General features: G+C 39.1%; 1 protein-coding gene across 1 annotated transcript; it reads right to left on the bottom strand.

Annotated features, from left to right (window-relative positions):
- Positions 1-141: 141 nt before the first annotated feature.
- On the bottom strand, positions 142-20,456 carry ENO4 (enolase 4; the record flags this gene model as incomplete). Its single annotated transcript, XM_084264333.1, has 14 exons — positions 142-317; positions 2,289-2,406; positions 2,983-3,050; positions 4,023-4,218; positions 6,462-6,587; positions 8,006-8,173; positions 10,200-10,262; positions 10,990-11,055; positions 12,278-12,409; positions 12,633-12,802; positions 14,695-14,834; positions 16,337-16,527; positions 17,704-17,832; positions 20,298-20,456. The coding sequence occupies 14 exons, from the start codon at positions 20,454-20,456 to the stop codon at positions 142-144; spliced, it is 1,902 nt and encodes a 633-aa protein (XP_084120459.1).
- Positions 20,457-25,645: the final 5,189 nt, after the last annotated feature.

The raw sequence follows: 25,645 nt of genomic DNA, 5'->3' as shown, positions 1-25,645 counted from the left end.
TGCTCCCCCTGTATTTTTGTGCTTTTAAAAAAGCTTAGCCAGAGTGCTTCAAGATAAATGGGTTAAGGGATAGTCAACAGATGAGTTTCTTTTAGGTTTTTTTATTTTGTAGCAATGTATCCCAAAGGTAGCACTGCTGGCCTAGGTCAGGGTGCTGTGCCCCTCTGGGAGCTGAGCAGGCAGGCCACCGCCCTGCCCGGCTGGCTCAGAGCACTGAGGAGGCATCGGTGCCTCTGCTGGGGGAGGCAGCACATCGGGAAGTTGTTTTTCTGGCTGTGATTCTCCATCAAAAGCAATAAACTCGAGATTTGCTTCCCCTGAAATAGAAGAGAAAAAAGAAAGTCACGTTCTCTGGCACACTCGGGTTTCTCTAAACATCCCACCTGATGCTCGCAGGAGTCCAGAAACATCTTTTAACTCCGGTCCTGGGAAACAAAGGAGCAGCAGCCCTGTGCTCTGGTGACAGGGTGAGGGCGCGGTGCAGAGCCGTGAGCTGGGCTGTTCATTGCTCTCCCTTGGTCACTCACCCCTTGCTGCCCTTCTTTCCATATTCCCATCCTCCTCGGTGCTTTGCAGAAGACCCATCGTGACTGTGCCTCATCCCTACCCTGGCCTTTAACAACATAAGGGTTCAGATGTCGCTGCTCTAAGGAACACTTCACCTCTCTCCTCGCTGCTGTGTTTCCCAATTGAGTGATGCTCTTTCTTCCTGAACCTCACCCCTCTTTCCACAGCCACACATCCCCCCATCACTGGGAATGGCTCAGCTCTGTGTGTCGTGCTGCAGGAAGGGGATGACAACCAGTCTGATGCAGGTCCAGGCAGGTCACTGTCACCGTCACGGTGAATCTGGTGGCTGAACGGCAGCAGCAGCATTGGGGCTGCATGGAGGCAAAGCTGTCACCGCTGTCACAGGGCACCGGGGCCCAGCTGCAGGTCCCCTTCCATGGCTCCTGGGGGGACCCCTGATGGGACAGTGTCACCTCCCAGCCCCCAGCCGCTCACAGAGTCCTCCGTTGCTCAGCTCTCCAGCGGATTGCGGAGCTCGCAGCCCGGCCAAATGAAGAGCTTGGTATGCAGCTCAGACGTGCCACCTCAATATTTCCCTGCTGCTGATTTAGTTACTTGATTTTATTTGTGCCAAACGATTAACGGCTTCAGGAGTTGTTGCTGTTTCATTTCAGGAGACACAGTTTAACCGTTCGTCAAGCTCGAGGTCTTTGTTTAGGCCACACCATCTGAATGGGGAGCGTATTGATCTTCCTGAGGCGGTTAAAGTTCGGAGCTCTTTATAATTCTGTCTTGATTTCGCAAAATGCCTTGTGTGAAGCTGCTGTCTTAGCAAAACAGTTTCTCTCTGTTTCTATTCTTTACATCGAGTACATAGCAGCAAGGGGGAGATTTTGAGAAAACAGAATATTTTCAGTATTATTTTTTAAATAAAAACTTTGTTGTATAGCAAGCACATCAGGTGCCGCTGCCCTCTGTACAGACACTGAAAATGATGAGAAAGATGAGGTACAATGACTCAATTCTCCTTCCCTTTTCTTTTTCGTAGGCATGATAAATTCTTGCAACCCCTCTCCTTCCTTTCTCCCTCTCCTTGCCTCTGCCCCCCCCTTCAGACTGTACGCCTTTATTCTGTCTCGATTGATACCTGAGCAAGTGAGCAGTGGCTCTAATGAACCGTTAAGCGTTGAGCAGCATGGAGTATGGTGCAAAAAAGAGGGTGCAGATCATGAGGGCGGGCAGATGCGCGCATGTGGCTAAGGCAGCCTTTACTTGGGGGTTTCTTGGGCTTTATTTAGTGCTTACCCATGCTATCCTAGCTTGCCAAACAGATTTTGCTGGAAATGTAACGGACAAAAGGGCGTTGTGAGATGAAGTTTTGTGAGCAATATATGTTTAGGGGCTTGAGAGAGGTGGGCTATTTGGCCTAAAATCCCGTTTTGGCAGCTTTTCGGCATGTTATATGCATGGGTTTTGTTTTGTTCCTTTTGCACTGTGGGCTTCAAGACTCCAACCAATTAATTCTGGCAAAAAAAATAAAAAGCTTAATGTAGGCTACTCCTCAAGAAGGGGTCTATTTTAACATTCAGTAAACAGATAATCCATTAGGACAACAATATACATTGTGGCAAGTGCTATCCTAGGTTTTTTTTGTCAGCGCTTATTTATAGCCTTTTGATTTCACTTCCCTCCTGCGGTGCAGTTTCAATCATTCTCCCTCCAATCTTTGTTCTCGTATTCATTGCAAGCTGAAAACAAAGTAAGAAAGAAGCTCATACGTAGCGTTCTATTCTTGGCCAGTTCTTCCTCTATAGCGAGGAGGCGGTTGTATTTGGTCACTCTTTCTCCCCGGGAAAGACCTCCCAACTTGAGAAACCTGGCACCCAGTCCAACAGCCTGAAACGAGAAAGGGCATATTTTAAACCCACAGGGTTTTAAAGTGAAGTCATTCTTAATTATTCAACATGGTATCCCACTTCTAATTTAACACTCTGCTCTTCCTACAGATAAAACCCCTCCTTTAAATAGAAATAAAATCTCTCGCTGAAAGATTTGCTGGAGGCAAACAATAATTTTCACTGGCGGAGGGGAAGGAATTTTATTTGCAAATGTGGCTTTAATACAAAAAGACTGAATATACCAGTGTTCAGAATTTTTGCCTAAAATATTATTACTACTCAGAAATGTTTGAAGCAACTTGTGCTTTTTTAGAAACGAACGCAAGCAAATAGATCATACACACTTTTGAATATTCTCCCTGCTTTGGCAAATCTCCTGCGTGTTCTCTTTAAACTCAAAGATTAACACTCTGAGAGGACACACAAAAAAAAAAAAAAGCAACTCTCTAGAAAAAGCCCATTTTGTCAAACGGTGTCTCTTTCTCAAGCAGAAGCAGGCTTGCTCCTTAAAAACCAGTTCGTGTTCAAAGCAGTGTTTTGGCAATTCTGCAACTGAGCAGCTTTCAATACTTACCAGATCCACAAGGCTATCATCAGAAGATTCTCCATCTGGACTTCCTAATATGGTAATATGTCTTTGACCTATATGTAGCGGGAGTGTAAAACCTTCATTAGTGTGTATTTTATGTATCCAACACAGAAACTGCTGGACTTTTCATGCTTTTTATTTTTTTCTTTACCTTTAGGCTACCTAAGCTTGAATACAAGCAGGAGTAAACCCAGTGAAACCCACCTCCTAAAGATGTAAACTCTATCAGTTTGCTACATTAACGTTCCGTTTTATTTTCAGCGCCGGCTAAGGGAATATCTAACACCCTGTCCTAATTTCTGTCTCTAGCTGATCTGTCTGGAAATGTATTTGACAGGCAAGGAGGCTGGTTTGTTTATTTTAAATGTGCTCCTTGCTATAGTAATGATTTTTCTTCACAATAACAAAGAGTTTACCATTATGACTGAATGAAATCTTTAGGTTGCTATTTACTCGCTTCGATACAGCGAGTCTGGGCTTTTGGGAGGAAAAAGGCAGGAACTGAGATATATTCAATTTGTCTGTCTGTTCCTTGGGTATAAAAATGAGTAAAGAAAAATTGATACAAGGAAAAATCTTACATGAGAAACTGCGCAGGTTCTTAGCGTGGTTACCACTAAGGCTCAACAAAATGCCATCAATAATCTATGTAAATGGCAATTTTAAATGTTTTGGACTTGCTTGGATTTCTTAATTATTAATACTAATATTAGTCAAAATTCAGATTACTCAATAACATCTTTTTTGATTCTCATATCTAACTGTGTGACACTGAGCTGCGGTGTCGAAGGGCACCCACACTCAAAGCATCCACAGTCTATTAATTTCCTATAGCTGAAGCCCTGAATGCTGCTTTAAGCCCCTGAACAGAGATTTGTGAATTAAAACATGAATTTTAATTTCTTCTAGCACGTGCTTTCTGAATTAGAAGTGTCAATAATAAATAAAAAGATTTCCAGCTATAGCAATGCAATTTATGGACTTGGAGGGTTTGAAAGTCAGCCTTTCCCCCCCTCTCTACTCACCATCTACAAGTCCAGTAACTTCTACGAGGTCCGATACCTTGGTTTGGTTAATGTATTTTAGGACAACACCACTGCAGGTTGGTAAGTTTATGTTTTGGTCAGTTTTCAGTCTGGAAACGTATGTGGCAGCATCTTCAGCAACCAGGTAACATTTGGAGCCAAGAGCACAGCATATGTTACTCCACTGTTGTCTGTCCTGCATAAACAATCACATAAAGAACGGGAGTTTAGAAACTAAACCAAGTGATGACTCTGACCAAGGAGGGGAAAGTTGGGGGAAAAAAAAGCTGTTAAAAATTTGCATTTAATCCTAATGATGCCCTTCATATAAACAAGTTAGATTTTATACTGTATTTTATATCTGCCTAGATACAAAAAACATACCACTGGAATTTTGCTGGGATTCTAAGATTTTTCTGGAAAACATACATTGTAATCTGTAATTAATTGAAGCTAGTTGCACACAGGTATAGTTTAAAATATTTCAAATTACATTAACTGTAGGAGTTTGCTATCCTGATTTCCTTCTCCAGATTTAATGAATTTTAATGGAATATAAGATACTTCCCTATTGTTTTATTCGGAGGACTTGTTCTTGTGTTAATATTTTAAGTGTCACAACATTGGAATGTAAAATAAGGTAACAGGAAGGAGTCATAGGCTCAACAACATGTATCCAGACAGGATGTTCAGAGCTGTGAGCCTGACCCAGAAGAACAGCAGAATACAATGCTCTCTTTCCAGCAGAGCGCCCATGTATTTAAGGGTCTTTGTTTCTTCATTTTAATGCACTGTCCACATGGTACTGAGATTTAAGGATAAGTGAAGGAGGAGGATATAAACATACTTTGAAAGAAGGATTTTATTAATTAATTTGCTTTTTTTGTTCACAGAATATAAAGTTCTCAGTTAAACTCTTCTATGTAATAATTCTGCAGTAATAATTCTGATCAGCTGGACTTGCGTACCCAGGGTGCTGCAATCTGTATGAGGGCCCCTTCCCCTAAGGATTTCAAACCCACATGTTTGGGTTTGAAAATGAAGTTTTTGACACCTGAACAAATGTCTAAACTGAAGCACTGAAGTGCTCTCCTGTCTGGCAATGAATTGTTGAATTGGTACCAGAGGTAATCCTCCAGGACCTAATTATCTATGGCATAGATGTGGCATGGGTGAACCTTGTGAATTTATGAAGGGAGAGGAGGAGGAGGAGGACAGGCATTTCCCTTAACAGAATTCTATTTCAAACTGTATTTCACTATCTGTTGTAATTCTTTTGCAGATTTTTTATACTTCAAGTATGTTTCTTCACAAGAATTCACAAGGAAGTCTGCAGCCCTGCCCAGAGTGGGGAATTATCTGGTGTTTTGGAACATGGGTAATTCAGATTCAGGCTGAAACAGAGCAGGGAGCCAAGGCTGACTACAGTGAGGTAACAGTAAACTCAGATATTTGAAAGATGAACATTTAAAGTTCCAGCTAAGAACAAAATCAGATGGATTTTGCAGCTTACCTGTTTTAGAATTACTGATTCAGGCACTGGGCAGATTCACAAAGACAACATCACTTTGCTTCCCCCTTCAATCACACTCCTCATGTTTTGTTTATGAAAACAAACCCTGTGTATTTATTTCATAGAACATGAAGTGTGCAATACAACAGCACATATTTTTAAATGAAGCTCTGGAACTGCAGAATCTAGGTCTACAACTGCAGGTTCTCCTACAATTAAGCTTGTATCTTTTTTATAACATGTAGAAACAATCTTATGTATCAATGCTGATGTTTAAGGCTGTGCCATCGATAAGACAGTTAATAGTACTCTATCGTTGTAATCTATTTGCCACGCTGAATTGACTCCTCTAACTTTAATCACAGTAGTAAATTCATGGTACCTTACTACCACTTTAAAAATTCTGCCAAGCAGTGCTGCCAGTGACTGGTTGATTTGTTCTGGCTTTGGGTATAAACCTCAGTTCTAAAGAATAGCAGCAATGATTTTTTTTGAGTGATTCTAAGGACTGTATAACTATGAACACCATTTTTTAATCTATACAATACAATTCATGTATCACTTGAATTTTATGATTTGATAACTTGAATTAGTGTTTACTTAAGGAGGAAAATTCAATGAAAATGCCAGTGGTTCAGCAGGCAGAATTAGAAAAAGAAAAGAGCATTTTCTTGTAATTCTTTAAAATATTTTTACTGCTGTTTGTGCAAGGGTTGTTGTCAGAAATTATGTGAAGAGTAGAGAAAAATTTAGAGTCGTTGCCAATTATGGATATAAAAATTAATAGTTACACAAATTTTTACAGTGCTATCTTCATGCCTAAGCTACAAAAACACTTCATATTTTATTTGTAAAAATGTTGAAGTTCATTGCCACTTAACAGTATTACCCCTTTCCCAAGAGCTGTGCTGCATGCAGTACCTTACCTCTTTTCTTAAGGGATCTATTAATGCAATAACAAAAGGGAATTTATTAATCAGCTCCACATACATTTCCACCATTTCATCAGGACTTCTGAACGTTCCAGTGAGTATTTCATATTTTCCTTTAACCTAGAAAGTAAAAAGCATAAAAGGAAGGTAATGCTTTAGCAACCAGAGTTTAAGGTACAGGTACAGATCGTGTGACACTAGCAGCTCTGTTAAGACAGCAGATTGTGTGTCCATCCATAAGCACACAGTCACTACTCTATGTCTGTTATAGAAACTGCCTCAAGTAACAGTGGGTCCCAGTGGGCTCATGCCAAAAGTCTCTCAAAAGACACCACTCCCAAACCAAGGGGGACCTATTTCAGTGTTTTCTAGGTGGCACTGCCAGTCTGACACAACTTTTTTGTACAGATAGAGATACCTGGCATTTTTATGAAATCTTGCATGAAAAATCTCACTTTATACTTCAAAAAGAAGGGTTTTTTTTTTTTGTCCTCATAAAGAAGATGTTGCTAGGGGAAATGAGTGCACCTGCAGTGCTTAAAAAAATAAGATAGTGCCTTTCCTTGCCTCTTTCCCTTTAAAAAAAAATTAAAAAGACCAGTTTACAAGTAGTCTCATCACTAGGGAAGCACAAACTGCAGTGTATGAGGATAATTAGGGACAGAATACTCACTGCTTTAGGGGGTTTAACAGGTCAGTAACAGAAGATTATAGAATTACTGATAATTTGCTGTTAAAAAGTGAATGTTGATACACAATGGGATGAATTTTGGTGAGTATAAACACAAGGCATAGTAATAATACATAGAAATGTTAAATTAGTTTGAAGAAAACAACAGATGTAGGGTAATAAAATGGAAAAATAAGCAACTAGTGCTGTGAAAGAATTACAGAAGTTTACTTGTGTAAATAATTTCTTGTTCTTCATCCTTGAAAACAAGGTAGATAGAAGGTATATTACTTCATTTCTACCTTGTGGTGAAATGCAGCTGGTTTGTTAAAGAGAACACGTGGTAGGTGTTTTTACCACATGAAAACAGTTTGCTGTATTTGACACAGACTGATCTGAAAAATCTTACCAAGCAAATAGAGAAAAGGAATAAACCTGTCCAGTGCAGGCAGGCTTGTACCCTTTGAATGATTAAAGTTAAATCATGAAAGTAACAGAGATTCCTGTAGGCAGGACACAAGCTGTAATGGGGTCTGCCTGATCCAGTGACCCTTATTGCATGCAAGGTGCACCACCAGCGTGCTGGGACAGCTGCAGAGGAAGGGTACCTGCATTTCCAGTGCTCCCACCACACCGAGCTACCAGAAGGATGTCTGGATGTGTCACCCCTTCCACTCACCTGCCAATAACATATCTGCTACAGTTGAAGCACTGATCCAACTGTAATTTAGAAATGCAGAGACAATTCTTCTGCTTTTCATGATTGCTACCTTAAAAATGGAGTTTGAAGCTTCCAGGTGAGTTTGCAATGTAACAATACATAATGTTAACAAATAGCTATGTCAACAAAATATTGAAAATAACTCACATAATCCATTAATTCCTGAGCAGCACAATTTATTGCTAAATACATGTCTGTTCCGAGCTCCAGACCAATATTGTTGCAGGCTGTTTGCATTAGGAGGAGTGGTTGTTCCAGTTTATCACATCCTGTTATCAGGCAGCCCAAGTGTGATATTCTTTTTAAGGCTTGTGGCTGAAAGTAAAAAAAAATATTATGTAGAATACTTTATATATATATATATATGTAACTGACATTTCAGTCTGCATTTGGTCATTGAAATGCAAATCTGTTCTCAGAAACTGCACTAACACCTTTAAGGATAGTTCCCTACCAATGAGGGGTAAACAAATGATAATGAGTAGAGAGCAAATAGTCCTTGGAAATACATCCAGTAAAGTAGTTCTTGTTCTTACATGGCCAGTAATGGTTTACAAAAAAGATTTAAGAGGCACTTATGACCACCCCAGGTTGTCATGGATGCTATGTAAGTTTCTGGTGCTGTGGACTATCCCTGTTCAGAAAAACGTATCATCCACTTTTAAACAGCTTTTACTCATTTATTCTCAACTACAACTTTGATATTGCTTCTGTGCAGTGTTCAAGAAACACTGGGATCCTCCAAGACTTCTAGGAGGAAGAAATATCATAGAGGGAATACCCATGCACAGCTGCATAGAGTTGCTGACTCAGGAGCAGTGTTTGTGGCCACAAGCAGAGTTGCACTGAGCGAGTATTCCACGTGCCCTTCTGTTGTGAGGGGTTTTGGTAGGTTTTTCAAACACCAATTTTAAACTTTAAAGTCTGTGAATTTTGGATTATAAAGAATGACACTAAGTTGCACAGACAGCAGCAGGATATAATCACAAATTAGACTGGAGAAGTCAATTGGAAGGCATTGACAAGAGTTGGAGAGCTAACTAAAGGGGACAGAACAGAGGCTTAGCTGCTTCACATTAAAAAATATGAAGAAAATGCAGCTCAAATTTTTAGGATTATTTTGTAGCAATCTTCAAGGAGAGATGATCTATCTGACTTGTTGCTTTTGGAGCACTAAGCTGCTGCAATAGACAATAAGACACACTGCAGTCTTCTTGTATTTAACAGGAGGTAGGAGGCTGAGTGTACATTTTCAAGTGATTTTCAAGATGCCTGTATGTTATGCCTTGTTATGTTCTACTAAAAGCATTGTTTATCTTTATAAAACATTTTTTTCTGTCTAGTCTTTACTTCTACAGCCTAAACACATTGTTGTTCTCCTTCACTGCCTACTTTGTCATTTTTTCTTTTTGTTTCTCCCCAAGAAAGTTCAAACATGGGGCTTTTATCAGTTTAAAATTCAGTCCTGCTACTTTCTCCTTTAGTTTTCTCCTGTTGAAGTAAATGATTTTTTTTTCAGAGAATCTAATGCATTGTTTCCTTGTGCATATCTTAAGGAATTGTTTTAACTTGTGATTGCAGTACCTGTTGTGATAAGAATGTGGAAATTACCCACCAGAAAAACATTGACCAGCTGCTTAATTTTGTATTGTGGAAACAAAAACCCCCAAACCAAAACTAAGTTAAAAAAACAGCAGGAAAACTTCCTTGCATCCTCTGTTTTCTAACTCCACAACAGCAACAATTCTCACATGGTATTTTAACTGTCTCAGAATAGAGAGCAAACAGGCATGGTGTTTCCATCCCACTACATGGAAAACTCATTCATAAACTACAGGTTTTGCAGTGATAAAATATCATTGTGAGAGTTGCCCTTTAGCTATTGGTTTGTATCTGAAACGATCTATAACCTCACAGAGGAACTGGGAATTAATGCAGCATGATTAAGAGGAATTATGTTCCCAGAGTTAGGAAACAGCACAATATGCAAGTCTTACATAATAGTTTTATGGACTACATGATCAAAAAGGTATGTTCTCTGCTGGTGCCCCAGGCCTGCAAAATACTCCTTTGGATAATTTTCCAGGATTTCTCTATGAAAAACAATGACCAGATTCTAGAAGAATTTCCCCTTTCTGTTAATGTTCCAGAGAAAGGGAAGGCACAGTCAGAAGATTCAAAATTATTATGTAAAATATGTGCATTTGGAATATTTAAGTGTCTTGCCTTAACCTTTCCAAAATGGTAATGTAGATTAATGTTTCATTTCTTAAGAACATTTTGGTTCCCTGGTGTTGTTAATATCTTGTTGAAGGCTTAAAATGAAAATGTCTTTTCTCACCTGAGCTTTTTTCCCTGTATTATGTGCTTTGCCTTTCTTACTGTCTGCTACTTGAGGACTGGGCTGCTGGGAATGAAAGGAGAAAGGAATCAACTCCATGGAAAGTCCAAAAATGACACAGAGATCTCAGAATAACACAAAAGTTGACTGAATTTTGGGCTAAAGTGATTGCAAATATTGAAGTTAGGAAATGGCTTCTGTTCTTTCTTGAATACTAGCAGTAACTATCTAGTCTTATTTTGTGGTGGTAACTCATTTCAGATGTTTATTTCTATGTGGGCATCACCCCAACCATGATTTTTTTTTTCAAAAGAGATTCTCATCTAGCCTATGAAAAATACAAAGGATCTCAGAAATGAGAATTTGGACCCTTGTATGTGGAGAAACTCAATGACCTCACTTTGCAAGAAACATACACACATGCTAAAGTTACAGTAATAGTACCTGGAGTAGTACATGTTGCATGTGTGCAACATAGCAAGGGTAGAACTATACATTGAAAATTCACCATGATACCATTAACTCCCAGCACTTCTTCAGGTAAACAGAAAGTCTCACTATGTGTAGAACAATGGTTTATTCTATCTTTGTTAACTTAATATCACCAACTGGCCAATGTTTTATTCATCTGTCAGAGAAACCATCTCCTATTCTGTGTTGTAAGACTAAGCCTGATAACAGGCTAAATGTTCTGAAGACAACTTCAAAAGGCAATAGTAGTAGAAAGAAAAGTAGTAGAAAGACCAAATGAAGTGCATCACATTATTTTTACTACACATTTTTATTATACCACTTTTCCTGGAGGCTCCAACAGTCTCATCATTTCTTTCTGAATATCCAGAACTCTTTCTATGCCCTAAAATGAAACAACAGCAATCTTGAAAAAAGAAATTATTTCAGTTTAGCAGCTTCAATCAGAAGAAAGAGAACACCCATTCTAAATGCAGATCTTAATATAAAGTCATTTAAAAAAGTAAATATTAGAGACTTCCTTAACACAGTCCCACCATCCACAACATGCAGTCAAGTGTCCACTGACAAAGGGTCTGCAGTGGTCGAATGAACCGGACTATTTGATTACGCTGCTGAATGGGATGGCAAGAAAAGTGGTTTCTTCTTCCCTTAAAAGGAGCCCTTTCACAGACCTAACAAGTAGGCAATATCTGGGTCTCACTAGTATCTGAAAGTGGGAAGATGATTGTCACTGTTCACAGTTGTGACTCTGTAGAATCATAGAATGTTTCTATTTACAACTCCCTAACTGGAAACTATAGCAAAAGGGAAAGTCTTTACCTGCAGAATATCTCCAGGAAGCAGGGTAAAAATCACTGTCTTAATTTTAAACATTGGGGAATGGAGGAACACTCCAATTAAATGAATCCATTCCTTTTAACACAACTCTTTTTCCTTTTCAGAAGAGTTTTATGCTAAATTTCTTAGTCACATTTCAGATTTTCTTAAACTCTGCCAGTAAAGGAATACTGAAGGGGCAGAAGTTGGTTACAACCGACAACTCTTCAATACAGGATGAACAGCAGGTTTTTTGCACTGCAGCAAACAGCTTGCTGCTCTCCCATGAGCACTAGAAGGCATTATAGCTTTGAAAGGTACAGAATTAGCAACCTTATTAAGAGCTCATGGTAGACAATTCGAATAAGTTAAAGGAAAAGGAAAGTGAATGGAGCTCAGCTATTTGTTCAGGTCACCAGCATATGAAGTAGAAATCGCAGCCCTAATGTAAGCATCTTGCACAGATGCATTTGTTAATGCAACATGTGGCTAAACAAAAAAGAGAGGCTTGACCCAGTCTGTTTCATCCATCCTTCTTGCCCCTTGAATAGATTTTATTCTGCTTTGTATTTCCTTCTATTTACAAAATTTGACTTTAAAAGCAACTTATTCCCCAATACTTCATGATTTCCTGGGAATCTGTCACATTTGTTAAGACTTGCAAGTAAACACAGTATGAAAAATACAGTTTGTAAGGTCTTAATTGAAAAGATGTATATCCTTATGTACATATATAGCTTATATGAAGTCTATAAAATACTCTTATAAAAATGAAAATGACATAGTACCTGTTTGACTGATAACTGAACTGGTGGTATAAGCATAACTTCTTTCATTAATTTCAGTTTTGCAGGTGAATTTTTTTCACAGTTCAACAGAGTAATCATTGGGAGTGGTAGAGCCATTTCTTTAGGTGAATCCTGTAATTGGGAGCACCACATGGAAATAAAAACATTGAAAAGCATTATATTTTTTATATATTTTATTTATGGCAGAGGGTTCAAAGACTACAGGCAATGATCTTAAGGGTGTATTCTATAAGGTATATTTATAGCACTGTCATAAAGGACTACTGGCTTCAGAATTTTAGAATAATTGTTATAAATGGGACAAAATAAACAAAATTACAGCAGTCACATGTACCTGATGATGTTTCAGCAGTGCAATATGTAAGTACAACGGGATATGGCTAATGGTGGCACCAGCCTTAGCTATGGCAAGTGATGTTCCTCCAATAGCTAAGCTGCCACAGGGAACTGATTCAAAGGGTTCTGCAGGTGGGATCTTTCTCTCTGCAACTGATACCTTCCTTCCTACAAGAGAGAGCAGTAGCTAAATGTTTGCTTGGTTTGAAACATGTGGTTATCTGTCACTGTTATATGAGTAAACATGGTATTGTCATTTCAGTATCTACTCAATACATTACACAGGAATTGTTTATTTAAAAATTAATCATGTTGGCTGTTTTGTATAAAATGATCTTACAAGCAAAGTATCTGTCCTCACTCTGCTATCAAGTATGTTTCAAATCTATTTCTTCTGGAGACCTTTCAGCAACTGAAATATTTTTATGTCTTTATCTATGTCTATATCCAGTAATGTTATGTAATTTTTCAGGTTCCTTTCAGGAGCTCGATTTCAGTTTTCTTTATCATCCTCCTTCTATGTTCAGCTTTTGCATAAACAAGTTAGAGGATTACATTATAACCTGGCTGGGAGTACACATACTTGATTTCTTAAAAACTAGGCCTATTACAGCTGTATTTTCCAATGAGAAAACAGGTCTTTTAAATATTCCACATGCCTAATCTCATTAAATGTTGAAAATAATTTATTTCTCTTTCAGACACAGTAGACTAACTTCTGTCCAAATGTTTGAACCCCAGCAGTTCCCACTACCATATTTATCACCTGCAGTGTGCACAGTAAGCACCTATGTGAAACTGCAACAAGCGGTCTGGTTCTCAAGAATCATATGCATTGGGTACTTCTTACGCTAAAATGTTCTTAATAGGACCTTAATTGGATATGCAGATTAGATTACACCTAATTTGCATACCACCCAGATTCTGTACTTCTTAAATTGAGGATGAAGAGCTATACACAGAGACACCAGTAATCTAGTACCGAATGACTCTGTCTGCAGACATCCTTTACACCCCACTACTTGGTAACCTGCAGAAATGCAACATAGATGCTGCCTCTGGAAGCACCTGGTACTGGAAATCACCATCTGTTAGTGTTCTCCTGTAACAAGTAGCTTTATAATCACTGGTTCCTAATAGTCAGGTACTGATTCTAACAATGAGATAATAATGTTGCAATCAAATATAAAGAAAACCTAGTTAGTGAAAACAGGGAATATACGTGTCAGGAGAAACTTGACTACTAAAACACAAGCCAATGGTATCTGGATGGACCTGACAACTGCAGATGTTACATTTCAGGTGAATGGTGGAATCACTGTGCATAGATCTAACGTATTCACTGGGAGGTGTTACTGATAGTACGTGACAATTGAAATGAAACTGGTAAGAAATAATAATTTGCTAAATTTTCTGCTCTTCCAATAACTTATTTTTTTCTTTTTGAGTGTAATGTATATATGGATGTAATATACAGTGCTTTTTTCCTTTGTTGTTTTTTTAATATATCTTATTTCTCTACTCTCACATCATCTCTTCCTTTAGTTACATTGTTTTCTTCTTTTTACTCTGTACTGCCCATCATTCCCATCTCATTCCTTTCCTTCTCTCTTTTGCTTTTCATCCATTTCTCAGTGTTAGCAAAAACTTCCCTTCCCCCCCTTTCTATTCTCTCCAACTTCTATTTCCATTTTCCTGTTCAGTTCTGTGATTCCCTTTCCTTATCATTTTCATTTTTATTCTTCATTTGCATCCTCCTCCATTCTTATTGCTCACTCTGAAGAGTAATAACCTCCTGTCTAAGCCAACTGTAAAACAAAGGCAGAAACTTTGTTCAACCAATGCATGTGAATGATGAGAAAACTGTGTTTTCCCACCTCTCATTTCTGCAGTAGAAACTGCTGTAATCAGAAAGATTTAGGAGAAAGTAACCAAACCCTTTGAATGTGAGACATTGTGTCATGTGTTCTGAAGTATTTGGTGTCCACAGAATACTTCAGAAAGTGTCTTACCACCCTTACTGATATCTGTATTGCAGAAAATATTAAATCAACTAAAACCTGATTTTGTGTTTTTTTTTCCCCCAGGTAGCTCTGTTGCTGATGGAATGCATGAAGCAGGGGCAAGAGTGGCTTCTGCTTCTGCTGCTTCTTCCTTTTGAAGTTCTTCTCTTTCTTTGACTTTTTTGGTGAAGTATTCGCTGAGGGAAGAGGCATAAAGATTACTAGCTCAAAATATTGCTGGATATGTGACAAGAAGACACAGGATACAGGCTAAAGAACGTGCCAAAGGTGGATTAAGGGCACCTCTTTGAACTTCTGCCATCGACTCATTGTGTGAAGCTGGAGAAATCAACGAACAATATTATTTTTGGTAGTCATCTGCAGTGTTGGGTAAACAAAAAGAACCACAAGCAAGTATTATAAACCTTAGCATCCACTTTCAAATAACACTGGTTTGAAAGTTAGCTCTACAGACAATCTTAGTGTGAAGGATGTATTTACTTTGCATGGGTAGTAATGGTTCGTGTCATAGCTTCATGACATACAACAGTTTGGCCCAGGCTGCTAATCCAATAGGTCAGTTGTACACTGGTTATCTAAGTGGGTGCTAGATCAGAAGTGGCAGAATTTCAATTACATGCACAAAGAGGAAACTGCATATGTGGGTCACAGTCACCCAATTCAGGAAAACTGAGAATGCAAGATACATAAAGTAGTGTACAAAATGCATTAAAGACTTATTTAGACTCATTTCCGTTGGAAAAATATCTTTCCAGTTGAGTTCTTATTCCCTTCAGCAAGGTTTCCCCAAAGCTAATCCATGTGGAAAGCAATTAGGTCTGTTTGCTAGAGCCTGTGTTAAGTGTGGCAGCACAGCCGCTACCCCTACAGCAAAGCGTCATTCCCCTCATGATGTAGCTTAAAGAAACATTTCCAACTACAGAAGAGGATGGCAGCCCATATTGCTGCTTCCAGGGTGAAGAAAGTCATAATGTTGCCAGGTAGCACTCTAATGTTACTGTAGAAATACATCCAGATACACCTGGGAAGCTTTGACCTTCCATCTTACTTATAAACCACACTTGTTTAAATGGAAAAATATGGTGGTTTCTTTTTACTTTGGGATGCTCCCAAGAAGAAAGAGCTCTATGAAAAAAAAGTAATGGGATTGCTTACTAATGAAACTATGTTTCCAAAGAAACTAATTGGCCCAAGTAAGAAGCCTTTTGGAGTACCCTGCTCAGAAAGACAACTCCACCAGAACGTGAAAACTGTGTGTATATACATGTTTTCTATAGATTAGCTTAACGCAGAAGATCCACGTGCAGGCACTTTTGTTCTGCAGTGCAATGAGCAGAAGTGGAGTCTCAGTCAGAAAAAAACATCCCCACTGAATTAAACTGGTACTGAATGACTTTCCTAAATGGAGTTTTTAACTCATGAATGAGTGCAGGTGTTTCTTTTCTTAGAGACCCTTATTTTTGTATCCCAAGTATGAAATCTGGTAAAAACCAGCATGATTTTCATATCATAATTATGAAAGTAATACAGTGCAATGTATCAGAGACAGAGATCACATCCTGAAAATACACAAATAATAATAATAGAAAAAAATCAATATTCCATGGGTTTTTTTTCACAATATAAATTAACGGTGTGTATCTCAAATGCAATAAACTGCATAATAGGCAAGACCTACCCAAGCATCTTATCCACTTTGCACTGGTCAGTAGGCTTCAAGTCTCGTAACATTGTGTTCAGTGATTCATTCACCCATTCTACAGCAGTGGTAACAGACTCATTTCTTTCTTTCTCATCAGCTTCAGTTGTTTCAGGTAAAGCATTTTCAGGTACTTGAGAATGAGAGGACATTACAGTGGAACAAATCCTCTGCAAAACAAAAAATGTAAAAAGGTTTAAAACACCATTTACTTTCTAACTTGGAAATGTCTTTTGAAGAATAGGATTGCATGTCCTTACCAACTCTATGAGTAACTATCTCCAAATCTAGTGTTTGCTCCACTTTTACATCCAGCAGCTTCTTCCTAGTCTGTTACACTTTGGTAATCACAGATCTCATTCAAGTTTCTTGACCTAAATTGTAACTAATTAGGCAAAAACCCTACTGACAGGTCTGCTTTATACATGTATATTTTAATGAGAATATAATGGAGTTATTTTAAAGACCATAGAATCATTACAACATCTTTTTATTTCAGCTGTTGGTAGCCTGTTGTACTGGGATTCATCAGCATTCATGCTTAATGCCATCCCTCATGATCAGTTATTCTGTCTTATGTATGTAGTTTGTCTTTCTGTACTGCTGAAGGATAAATGATCCTTAAGAAAATTCACTTACTGAAGACATAATTGACAAATATCAGAGTTGCCTGCATTAGTAGTATTTTTACATACTGTGAGTATCTATGAAATTATATTTAATTCAAGAATGAAGTGAATTCTAGTTCAACTGATGGAAATATAATTACACCACAATAGCTAGAGTTGCAAAGAATATCTTGAATATTTCAGGTTGGGGGAGAGATGGCAATGCACCATCAGTCTGGCGTTGCAGGTGCTAGATGAATGTGTTTACTTGAGTATCACCCACATCAGCCTATTAGTTCAGTGTAAAAAAAATGCATTAATCTATACTGTTTTTTACTTGCACTGTATTTTCATACAAATGGAAACATAAGGATCTGAAGATCTAAAAAAAATGTAAAAGGAATATGAACTTATGGAGCTAGATATGGAGTATAAGGAAAAACTACATGGTGCATTAAGTCAGATAAAAACCTAAACACAAAGCAGCACTGTCACATCCCACTCAAAATGAAGTTTGTCTAATTAATGGAAAATAAAGGTTTTATAGTTGCTGCCACTGTTTAATTTTTGATGACAGAGGTTTTTTTCTAAGTTACAACACTTTACTCAACTGCTGAGTCACTGGAATTCATATTCTTTCATTAAAGCTGGAAAATGTAATGTACTGAAGGATGTGAGTAGAATAGTATGTCTCCCTGATACTATTAAAATGAATAAAACTGAAGCAGCAGCTCATACCTTCTCATAGTTTTTAACTGTACAGTATATTTCCACTTCTAATGTTGGCTGACCAACTCCATCAAAAACTTTTCTTCCAACCAACTTGCATATTACTGGAGTATTTGAAAATTTAGAAAAGTAGTTAGCCTTAAATAAAAGAGAAAGAGTTTCATTAAAAGTCAGCTTCTGTACAAAGAGGTTTTTATTCCATTACATGTATTTAACTCAAATCCACCATTGAACAAATGCGTTTATACAGCCCAATATTCAATGTACTGGTGTTACACTGCACAATTATTTCTATATTACCTGCTTAAGAATGAAATTCCAGGAAACAGATCCAATATATATCTAAACAAGAAAGTCCAAAGCCACACCCAATTTAGATGAGCATGTGTTTTATTTAGCAAAGTTAGTGACTAAGTATAAAAAATCTCCTTAACCGTCCTAGAAAATTTGTGTTTGACCAAAGTTTCCTTGGCTTTCCACTGAATAACAAAAATAATCATTGTGCTACTTGTGCTACTCATGAAACTAATTTCTATCTGAAATCACATAGCATTCACCTCCTCTGTGAGGTGAGCTGCTATGAAATAGTTATTTTTGACTGTGGATAAGATCTTGAAAAAATATATACATGTCTCTTCTTTCTCATAAAGAGAGGAGAAAAATCCTGGACAAGAAAAGCTCTTAGAAATCCATACAGAACTCCACTAGATCCTAATGTTAGGTGAAATTTCCTGCAGCATGCTTCATCTAGTTATCTATTGATAAGAAGTTATTTAGCTTTAACATATTATTGTAAATTTCTGTCTTAACATAATACTGGAAAGAACTTTTAAGTTCTGATCAGAAAACATTCTCACCAAATGCCAGGCATAATATTTTGTATGTGCTGCAGGCAGTGAAAAATGAGAAGTGTTTTCAGAATATACTTCCTGCTTATACAAAGTACTGAATGTCCTAGACACCTGGTATCATTTCAAGGTTGTTTCATCATGTACAGTGGTTCATGTCTCTCAATGCTTGACTGATGCAATTTTAAAGCTATTCATTGCAGAAGATTTAATCTGGGAGGAAGAGAAGCTTGTCAGCAAGCTCCTCCATAACAATGATGACAACTCTTTTTGTAGACTCTTTTCTAGCAGAATATACTTGGTACAAGGTTATTTATCATGATCACAGAGGCTGGAAGGGACCTCAAGAGATCATCGGGTCCAACCCCCCTACCAAAGCAGGCTCCAAACTCTCCTAATTAGAAATGTCTTTTTGTTTGGACTGAACTAACAAGGCCAGCAGAATATTAAGGAGTAAGGAGTTGCAGGAATGTCACACCTAGTAACAGGACACAAGACAGCTGATGTAGTTAGGGGTCACGACTCCGTGGAAAATCTGGGATTTTAGGTTAGCAAGCTTTGAGCCCAGTGAGAAAGGTGAAAACAGACTTCTGGCAGACAGTTCTCTTACTTCTTCCAACATGGCCTCTAATGGGCCTGTTGAACTGTCATCCCCCCAACTATGAGAATATATTTTGGGTTCTGTCTGTATTTAATAAACACCCATGTTGCTTTAGAAAAAGGATTAGTGTCTGAGGTTGACGACATACTTCCTTACTAGTTTGATTCTTTAGTCTGGTATTTGAGATGGTCACTAAACCATGACTCACCAAATAGGAAAAGTAGGAAACAGAGCAACACCAAACACCACACAAAGCAAGAGGAGGTGTTACCAGTCCCTTCCACTGATGGTGGCAAAACACTTGGAGATGGGAAATGGCGTTAAGAGGTAATAAAATGTTTCATTTCCACAGCCACTTGCAGATCAAAGACCATACAGGAGATTATTTTTCCCATGTGTTGCTCACTATTGCCAACACTATTGCAGCGTTGGCAATTCCACTATCATCAGATGTTTCCACAGAACTACCATCTACAATATTTTGCCAACTGGGAACAGGCAACCTTGGAAGTGTCAAGAATCAGCCCACCCAGGCCCACCTGCCTTTCAGAAACTACTGCAGTGTGATGTAACACCCATGTTCTTATTGCCACTGGCCCAAGACATCAGCATGCTGAGCAGCAGTTTTATTTGGGATGCCCATTTGTGCCCCTTTTGCGTCGAGGCAACCAACTAGCACCAAAAAAAAGCCCCACTGCTGCAGAAATAAATGCACCTGGCCCAGTGTCAAAGCGCCACCGGCCACACAAACACTGCAGACGGCAGGGAATTATTCAAGCTTCATTTTAATCACAGAGATGTTGAGTTCCTCACGGCAACCCTTTATTAAACTCTTGGGGCAGGCCGCGCTAGGGTGGGCAACACACTGCCCTTGCGTGAGGCCAAACACGGAGCGGGAGGGCCGGGTAGGGCGGGGACCACCACGGGTGCCTCGGGGAGCACCACAAGGCCACTGACGGCATCGCCTTCCGCGCCGTCCCTCTCCTCTGAAGCGGGCCCGGGCAGGTCTCCCTCTCCCGCGGGGGACAGCCCGCCGGCTCCGCTCAGCCCGGCCCCAGCCCCGGCACCACCCGCCCGCGGAGGATCGGCGCTCCCTCAAGAGGAGCCGGAGAGGGCGGCGGGCGCCTGCGCGCTACTCCCCTTCCCCACGCTACCAGCTCCCCGTAGAGATCCGCGGGGCGCTGGGGGAAAAGAGCGTTGAGCGCTTCCTCCATCCGCTGCGGCACTCGGTGGTTTCGGTAGTACTCCGCCGCCTCCTGCCGCGTCCCCAGGAGCTTCTGCTGCTCTTGCTGTCGCCGCCCGCCGGGCTCCATGGCGGGGCTGTGAAGGCCGCAAGCCGGGCTGGCTGCTAGGCGACGGCGGCGGCCCGCGCTCTCGCGAGAGTTGCGCGCCCGGCGGGATACGGCGCTCCTCGCCCGCTCCGCTGGGCGGGAGAGCTGTCGCCTCAGGGGGGCTGTCGCCGCCGTCCCTCGGTAAGCGGCGCTTCGCTCCCGCGGAGCCGCTGATGGACGCCCCGGCCTCGGTGGGAGAGACGGGGAACGGCTTGGTTTTCTTAGTGCCGTGCGGTGTTCGCGCATCCCTCAGAGGCTGGTTATGGTCTTCCAAGTCAGAATGCCTCGATCAGGTACTCTTTAGTTTTAAAAGTCGCTGAACAACAAAATTGGTGTAAGATTATCGTCCTGAAAGAGAGACAGATTATGGTCTGCGGAACGTCGAGTGAGGATAACGCTGCAAAATGCCCCAGTAACTCTACTTCTGCGTTTAAAAGCCCTTTACTTTCAATGAAAAGAAGCGTTTCACAACCTAAATGATCATTTTTAGTCTGCAATTTCCTACAAAAACTTTCACTTTGTTACGCTGTTCATTGGTAATTTTGTTGAAGTAACTGAAAATGGAGATACTTAAAAAGCTGTTAGCTGCACACTTCCTCAGCGCTAAAATCAATACCCCTAGACCTTTGCTCATTGTGTGTTCCGCTTCTCTAGGTTGGGTGATAATGAAGAAAAATCCCTACTGAATCATTTTCTTTCCCTTTCACATCCCTTCAGAAATAGTATGGTACCTCTCCAGAGAGTTAAACCCTCTTTTTTTAAAAGCTGTTTCCTCAGAAGAAGTTTCTAAACTGACACTACTTGTTCCTTGTGGAGAGCTGGCGGCGAATACCTCGTTAGATTTCCCTCGTTCGGAACAGGTCAGCGTGGTGGGCGGCTGCTCCTCTGGGTACGTTACTGCTCAGGAGGGGCTCAGGCGGTTGGTGGGCCGGGCAGCAGTAATGGTCTAGTCCCAGATCTGCGTCACATGCGTGTGCTTGGCCTAGAAAGCTCTGGTTTAATTAAATATTCCTGGAAGAACAGGCTTCTGGATGTCGTAGTGCTGGTGTGGTGCACTGAGAGTGTCACCATACGCTAGGTAATAGAACCCAGTGCGAGAGCTGTGCCTTCTGATACATCTCAAGTGTCTCTAGATCTTTTTTTTTCCCCACCTTCTGTCTTTTAAAGGGCTCTAAATGCATCGATGCATTCTGGAGATACAGCTTCATGTATTGCTCTGTGAGTATTGATCTCCTGTCTGGGAAAAGAAACTTGTCAGCTTTACCTTTAGGAAAGCAATGAGCTGAAGCAGGTTGATGCTCAGTTTATTTAATAACCTCACACTCTTCTTTTAAATAAACCATTTGAAATACTAGTGAGGATTCCCCTCAAGTATTTATCATTTTTGGTTCATGATCAAGTGTATTGCGTGAATTATCTGTATGGCCATGTAATTTCCATTAACAGTAATAGTAATTGTAAGCATGTAGAAAGAGGGTGGCTTATCCTATGATCCTACCTATTATGAAGTAGTTAACTGATTAAGGTTAGGATACTGCAAGCCACTTCATACCATCGGTGAACTCTCTGCAACCCCATTATCTTCATTAGGCTTGTGTGGTTGTAATTAATTGGTGTTTAGTTAACAGTTGTGTTGAATGAAAAGAATTTAGTTCTATTTCTCTTAGTTTTATTGGCCCCATGGTGCTAACAGGCTAAAGTGTAATTAAAAACTCTCTAATCAAAGTATATGTAGCAAACCCTAAGGAGCAAACCCAGAGAGGAAAAGCCCGTGATTGGTGTGATTCTGGCCTTTGAGAAATGACTAGGTACAAATGACACCCTATAGTAGCTTTTTATTAGTGGGTTTTTTTTAGATGATGAAGATGTTTCACCTATTTCAGCAAGTATATTTAAAATGTACACAACTGTCTGTATAAGCTTTCTTAGGCATGTCTAGTAACATCACATTTTGAAGTCTTTTTGACAGATTATCTCCCAAGGTCTTTTAGAACATAGAATATTTTGGATGGCTAGCAAAATGGGTTTTGTGTTTCTTTCGAGAGCAGCTGTACATAATTTTTTATCACCTCTTGCCTTTACTGTAACTCTTCTGCCAAGAAATAAATTATGATCAGATATTCCTTGTTTATGTGCTGTATTGTGTACATTCCTTTCTTTGCCAGATGCTTTGTATCTCACTTGAGTATTTGTATGTGGTGCTAATCTGGGGCACTCTAAACCCAAGTATAATACGGCATGCTTAAGTGTCACATAAAGGATTTGCTTTTTGCTGTTCTAAAATGTTGCTTTAAAGATATAAACTTGCCCCTTAAATCAATTAAGATCATGGTCTCACTGCCATCTGTGTTCTTGTAGGATTTCACAGAACAGTAATGTGTGCTCATTCCACTGACAGGGTCTTCTTTTGAAGTCAAGTCTGAGTACATAAAAACTGCATGACATTTCCAATAAAATCAGGATTGCCTTTTTAGCTTAGTGATACAAATACTCTTGTACGTCCCTGTTTTCGAGGCATTTTAATTTCTTAAGTAACAAAAGCTTTTAACTTTCTTTTTCCTTTTGCACCAGAGTGCTTCTGTAGTTTCTCTTAGTTCTTAATATTCTGTTTTCTCTAAAGGATAAACTCCAGTGACAAAGCTAAATATAACTTTAGGTATAGGAGTAAATATAATCTTTGGCCCTAGCAGGTGGACAAATGTAATGTTTTGATTGGAGTCTGAGTCTAGACACAAAACTCTGAAGAAGTTAAGTAATCTATATCCTGTATATTTTGAGATTTCTAACAATTATTTAGGGGGTTGGGGTTTTTTTCCTCCCTCTCTCTGGCATTATTATTTTAATTTTCACAGTACTCATATAAGAGTTCATTTGCCTTGAGTAATCATTCTCCGCTCCAATGGCTACTTCAAGTTGAGTGGTTTTTAGTACTAATTTCTTTCTAAAGTTTGAGGATTCTTCCTGTGGGTCCGTTCAGCTCCTGCTGTGCGAGGGTGAGCCCAGCCTTCTCCAAAGGAGCCTGCTGAACTAAAGTCTGGGAGCCGATAGGCTTTCATTTATCATTCTAACTCTAAAGGTGATTTGGAAAACACAGTATTTAAACATGAGGTTTTGAGCTTATTTTTAACTTTACAGAAGAGTGTCCTCAGATTCCTATGATACAACGACTTTTTGTGGTGTGTAGATGTTTTTAATGTAGTGCTCAGGTTATTGATGAAGTTTAGTCTTGGATATCGTGAGTTTTCAAGTAACTGTTGTGAGCTTTAAGGCATTATTGAAACCTGCTTTGTTCAGGGACCTTGGCATGATGGATTATAGGAATTTTTGTCAGTGTATTGTCAATATCATATTCTGAAATGTTAATACACTTACATGTGCAGAGTCTGACTATTGCCAGGCTGTGTGAAGTTCATATTTAATATCTTCTGTGACATGAAAATAAAAATGTGAGCTCATACATCAGTTACTGCATGTGAGGTATGGACATAATTTCAAAGATGATGTGGCAACTTGGCTGTAATAAATTTACAATTTATGTGAGCCAGCGATCAAACTCAGAAATTAACAGTGAGTTGGAAAAGCAGAAACATGTACTTAAGTGCTCCAGTTCTGAAGCTGGGTAATTACTGCTAAAGAAAAACTTACTTTTACGTAAATCAGCAGAATTTATTCCTGTTTGTCACCTCTATTTTTATGGTCTGAATGGTTTGCTTGATGTTCTGGTTTGAACCTGCAGTTCCAGCAGCAGACAGAAAAAGCAATGCATTAGAAGGGAATTATTCTTTTCTACTTTTCTGACCTGTTTGTTGAAATAAGATTTCTTTCTGAAAAGGCTGGTTTGATATCTTTTTAAAGGCTCTGAGTGCCAAAGCACCTAGAGTATTTTTGGTGAATTTTTGTATTCGTTAATCTCACTATAAAAATTTTTGCAGGCTTTGTTTAAATCTATTTTTTTTTTTTTTTGCTTTACCCTTCAGCCTTTGCATCTTCCTCTTTCCTTTTATTGTGGGTTTGAAACTCCCTGAATTTGCTCAATTATTTGAGAAGCAGTACTTGCTGCTCTAAACACTGAAACTTTTGGGGTAGTTGGAAACAATCTGTAGGTTATCTGTTACTGGTTAGCAGATCAAAGGCTTACATGACTGAGAAGTGAAACCCTGCTGGTGCAGATGAACTGGTTATCTGTGGGATACATGAAAAATAAAGTTTGAAATCAGAGTTTGAAGTAGGTCATAGTTGAACTGAGTATTGTAATGAGTGAGAAATAGTGTTAATTGAGTTGTTTAGTTCCGTAACTTGCTGACATTTCAAGAGTAGCCTTTCTGTTTCTTTCAAGGCAAAGTGAAGCTGGTAGCAGAGGAGTTTAAGGAGATTTTTTTTTAAAAAGGTAATTTTCTGCATTACTATTGAGAATTGGGGCTTTCCTGTATCCTCTGATTTTTCTTTTTTTTTTTTTTATTTTGCTTAAACACATTTTTTTTGACAAACTGAGTATGGAAGAAAAGGAAGAATGGCATTTTTTTTTCCCTCATGGTATATCTCCTGATTTTTACAACCTTAATCACTTGGGGCATGTCTTGAACTTTTAACCTTCTTTCCCCGGCACTGATGCTGTGAATAATGGACTCTCCTGCCTGACACATAACTAGATTGCAGTTCAAAGTGGATGTCACAAACACTATTGCACCATCTGGAGCAAAAGCTCGACTATCATTTTGGGATAAGCCCATAAGATCATATGAATTTATAACTGACTTCATTTTTCCCATTGCATTAATTGAGGTTTCTTTAATTCGAAAATATGTTTGTTTTGTTTCTTTTTTTCCTTCAAAAACCTTGCCCCCCGTTGATGGTGTATTTTGCACACCCCTCCAGTTTTTGCTATAAACAAGATTTAAATAGTTCCCCTGAGTTCCCTAGGGCTAGGGAAATGCTGAGTGACTTATGGAGAGAAAATTATCTATTTCCCCCTATTTCCTTTGTTATCTTTGTTTTCTTCAGTTCATGACTCATGTAATTAAAAAAAATAAATAAGGAAAAGCAAATATTGCTCCTATATATTCTTAAAAAATTGCACATTTTTGAAGCTAGATGTGACTGTAAACTGAAAAGCTTTTCAGAGTATGACTTCTGAAGAATATATAATATTCACAGTTCCATTGAAATATTCA

The sequence above is a fragment of the Gallinula chloropus genome (assembly GCF_964237585.1).
Source record: "Gallinula chloropus genome assembly, chromosome: 5".
NCBI classification, from domain to species: Eukaryota; Metazoa; Chordata; class Aves; order Gruiformes; family Rallidae; genus Gallinula; species Gallinula chloropus.
The sequence above is the reverse complement of the archived record's forward strand: the minus strand, read 5'-3'. Positions and strand labels throughout refer to the sequence as shown.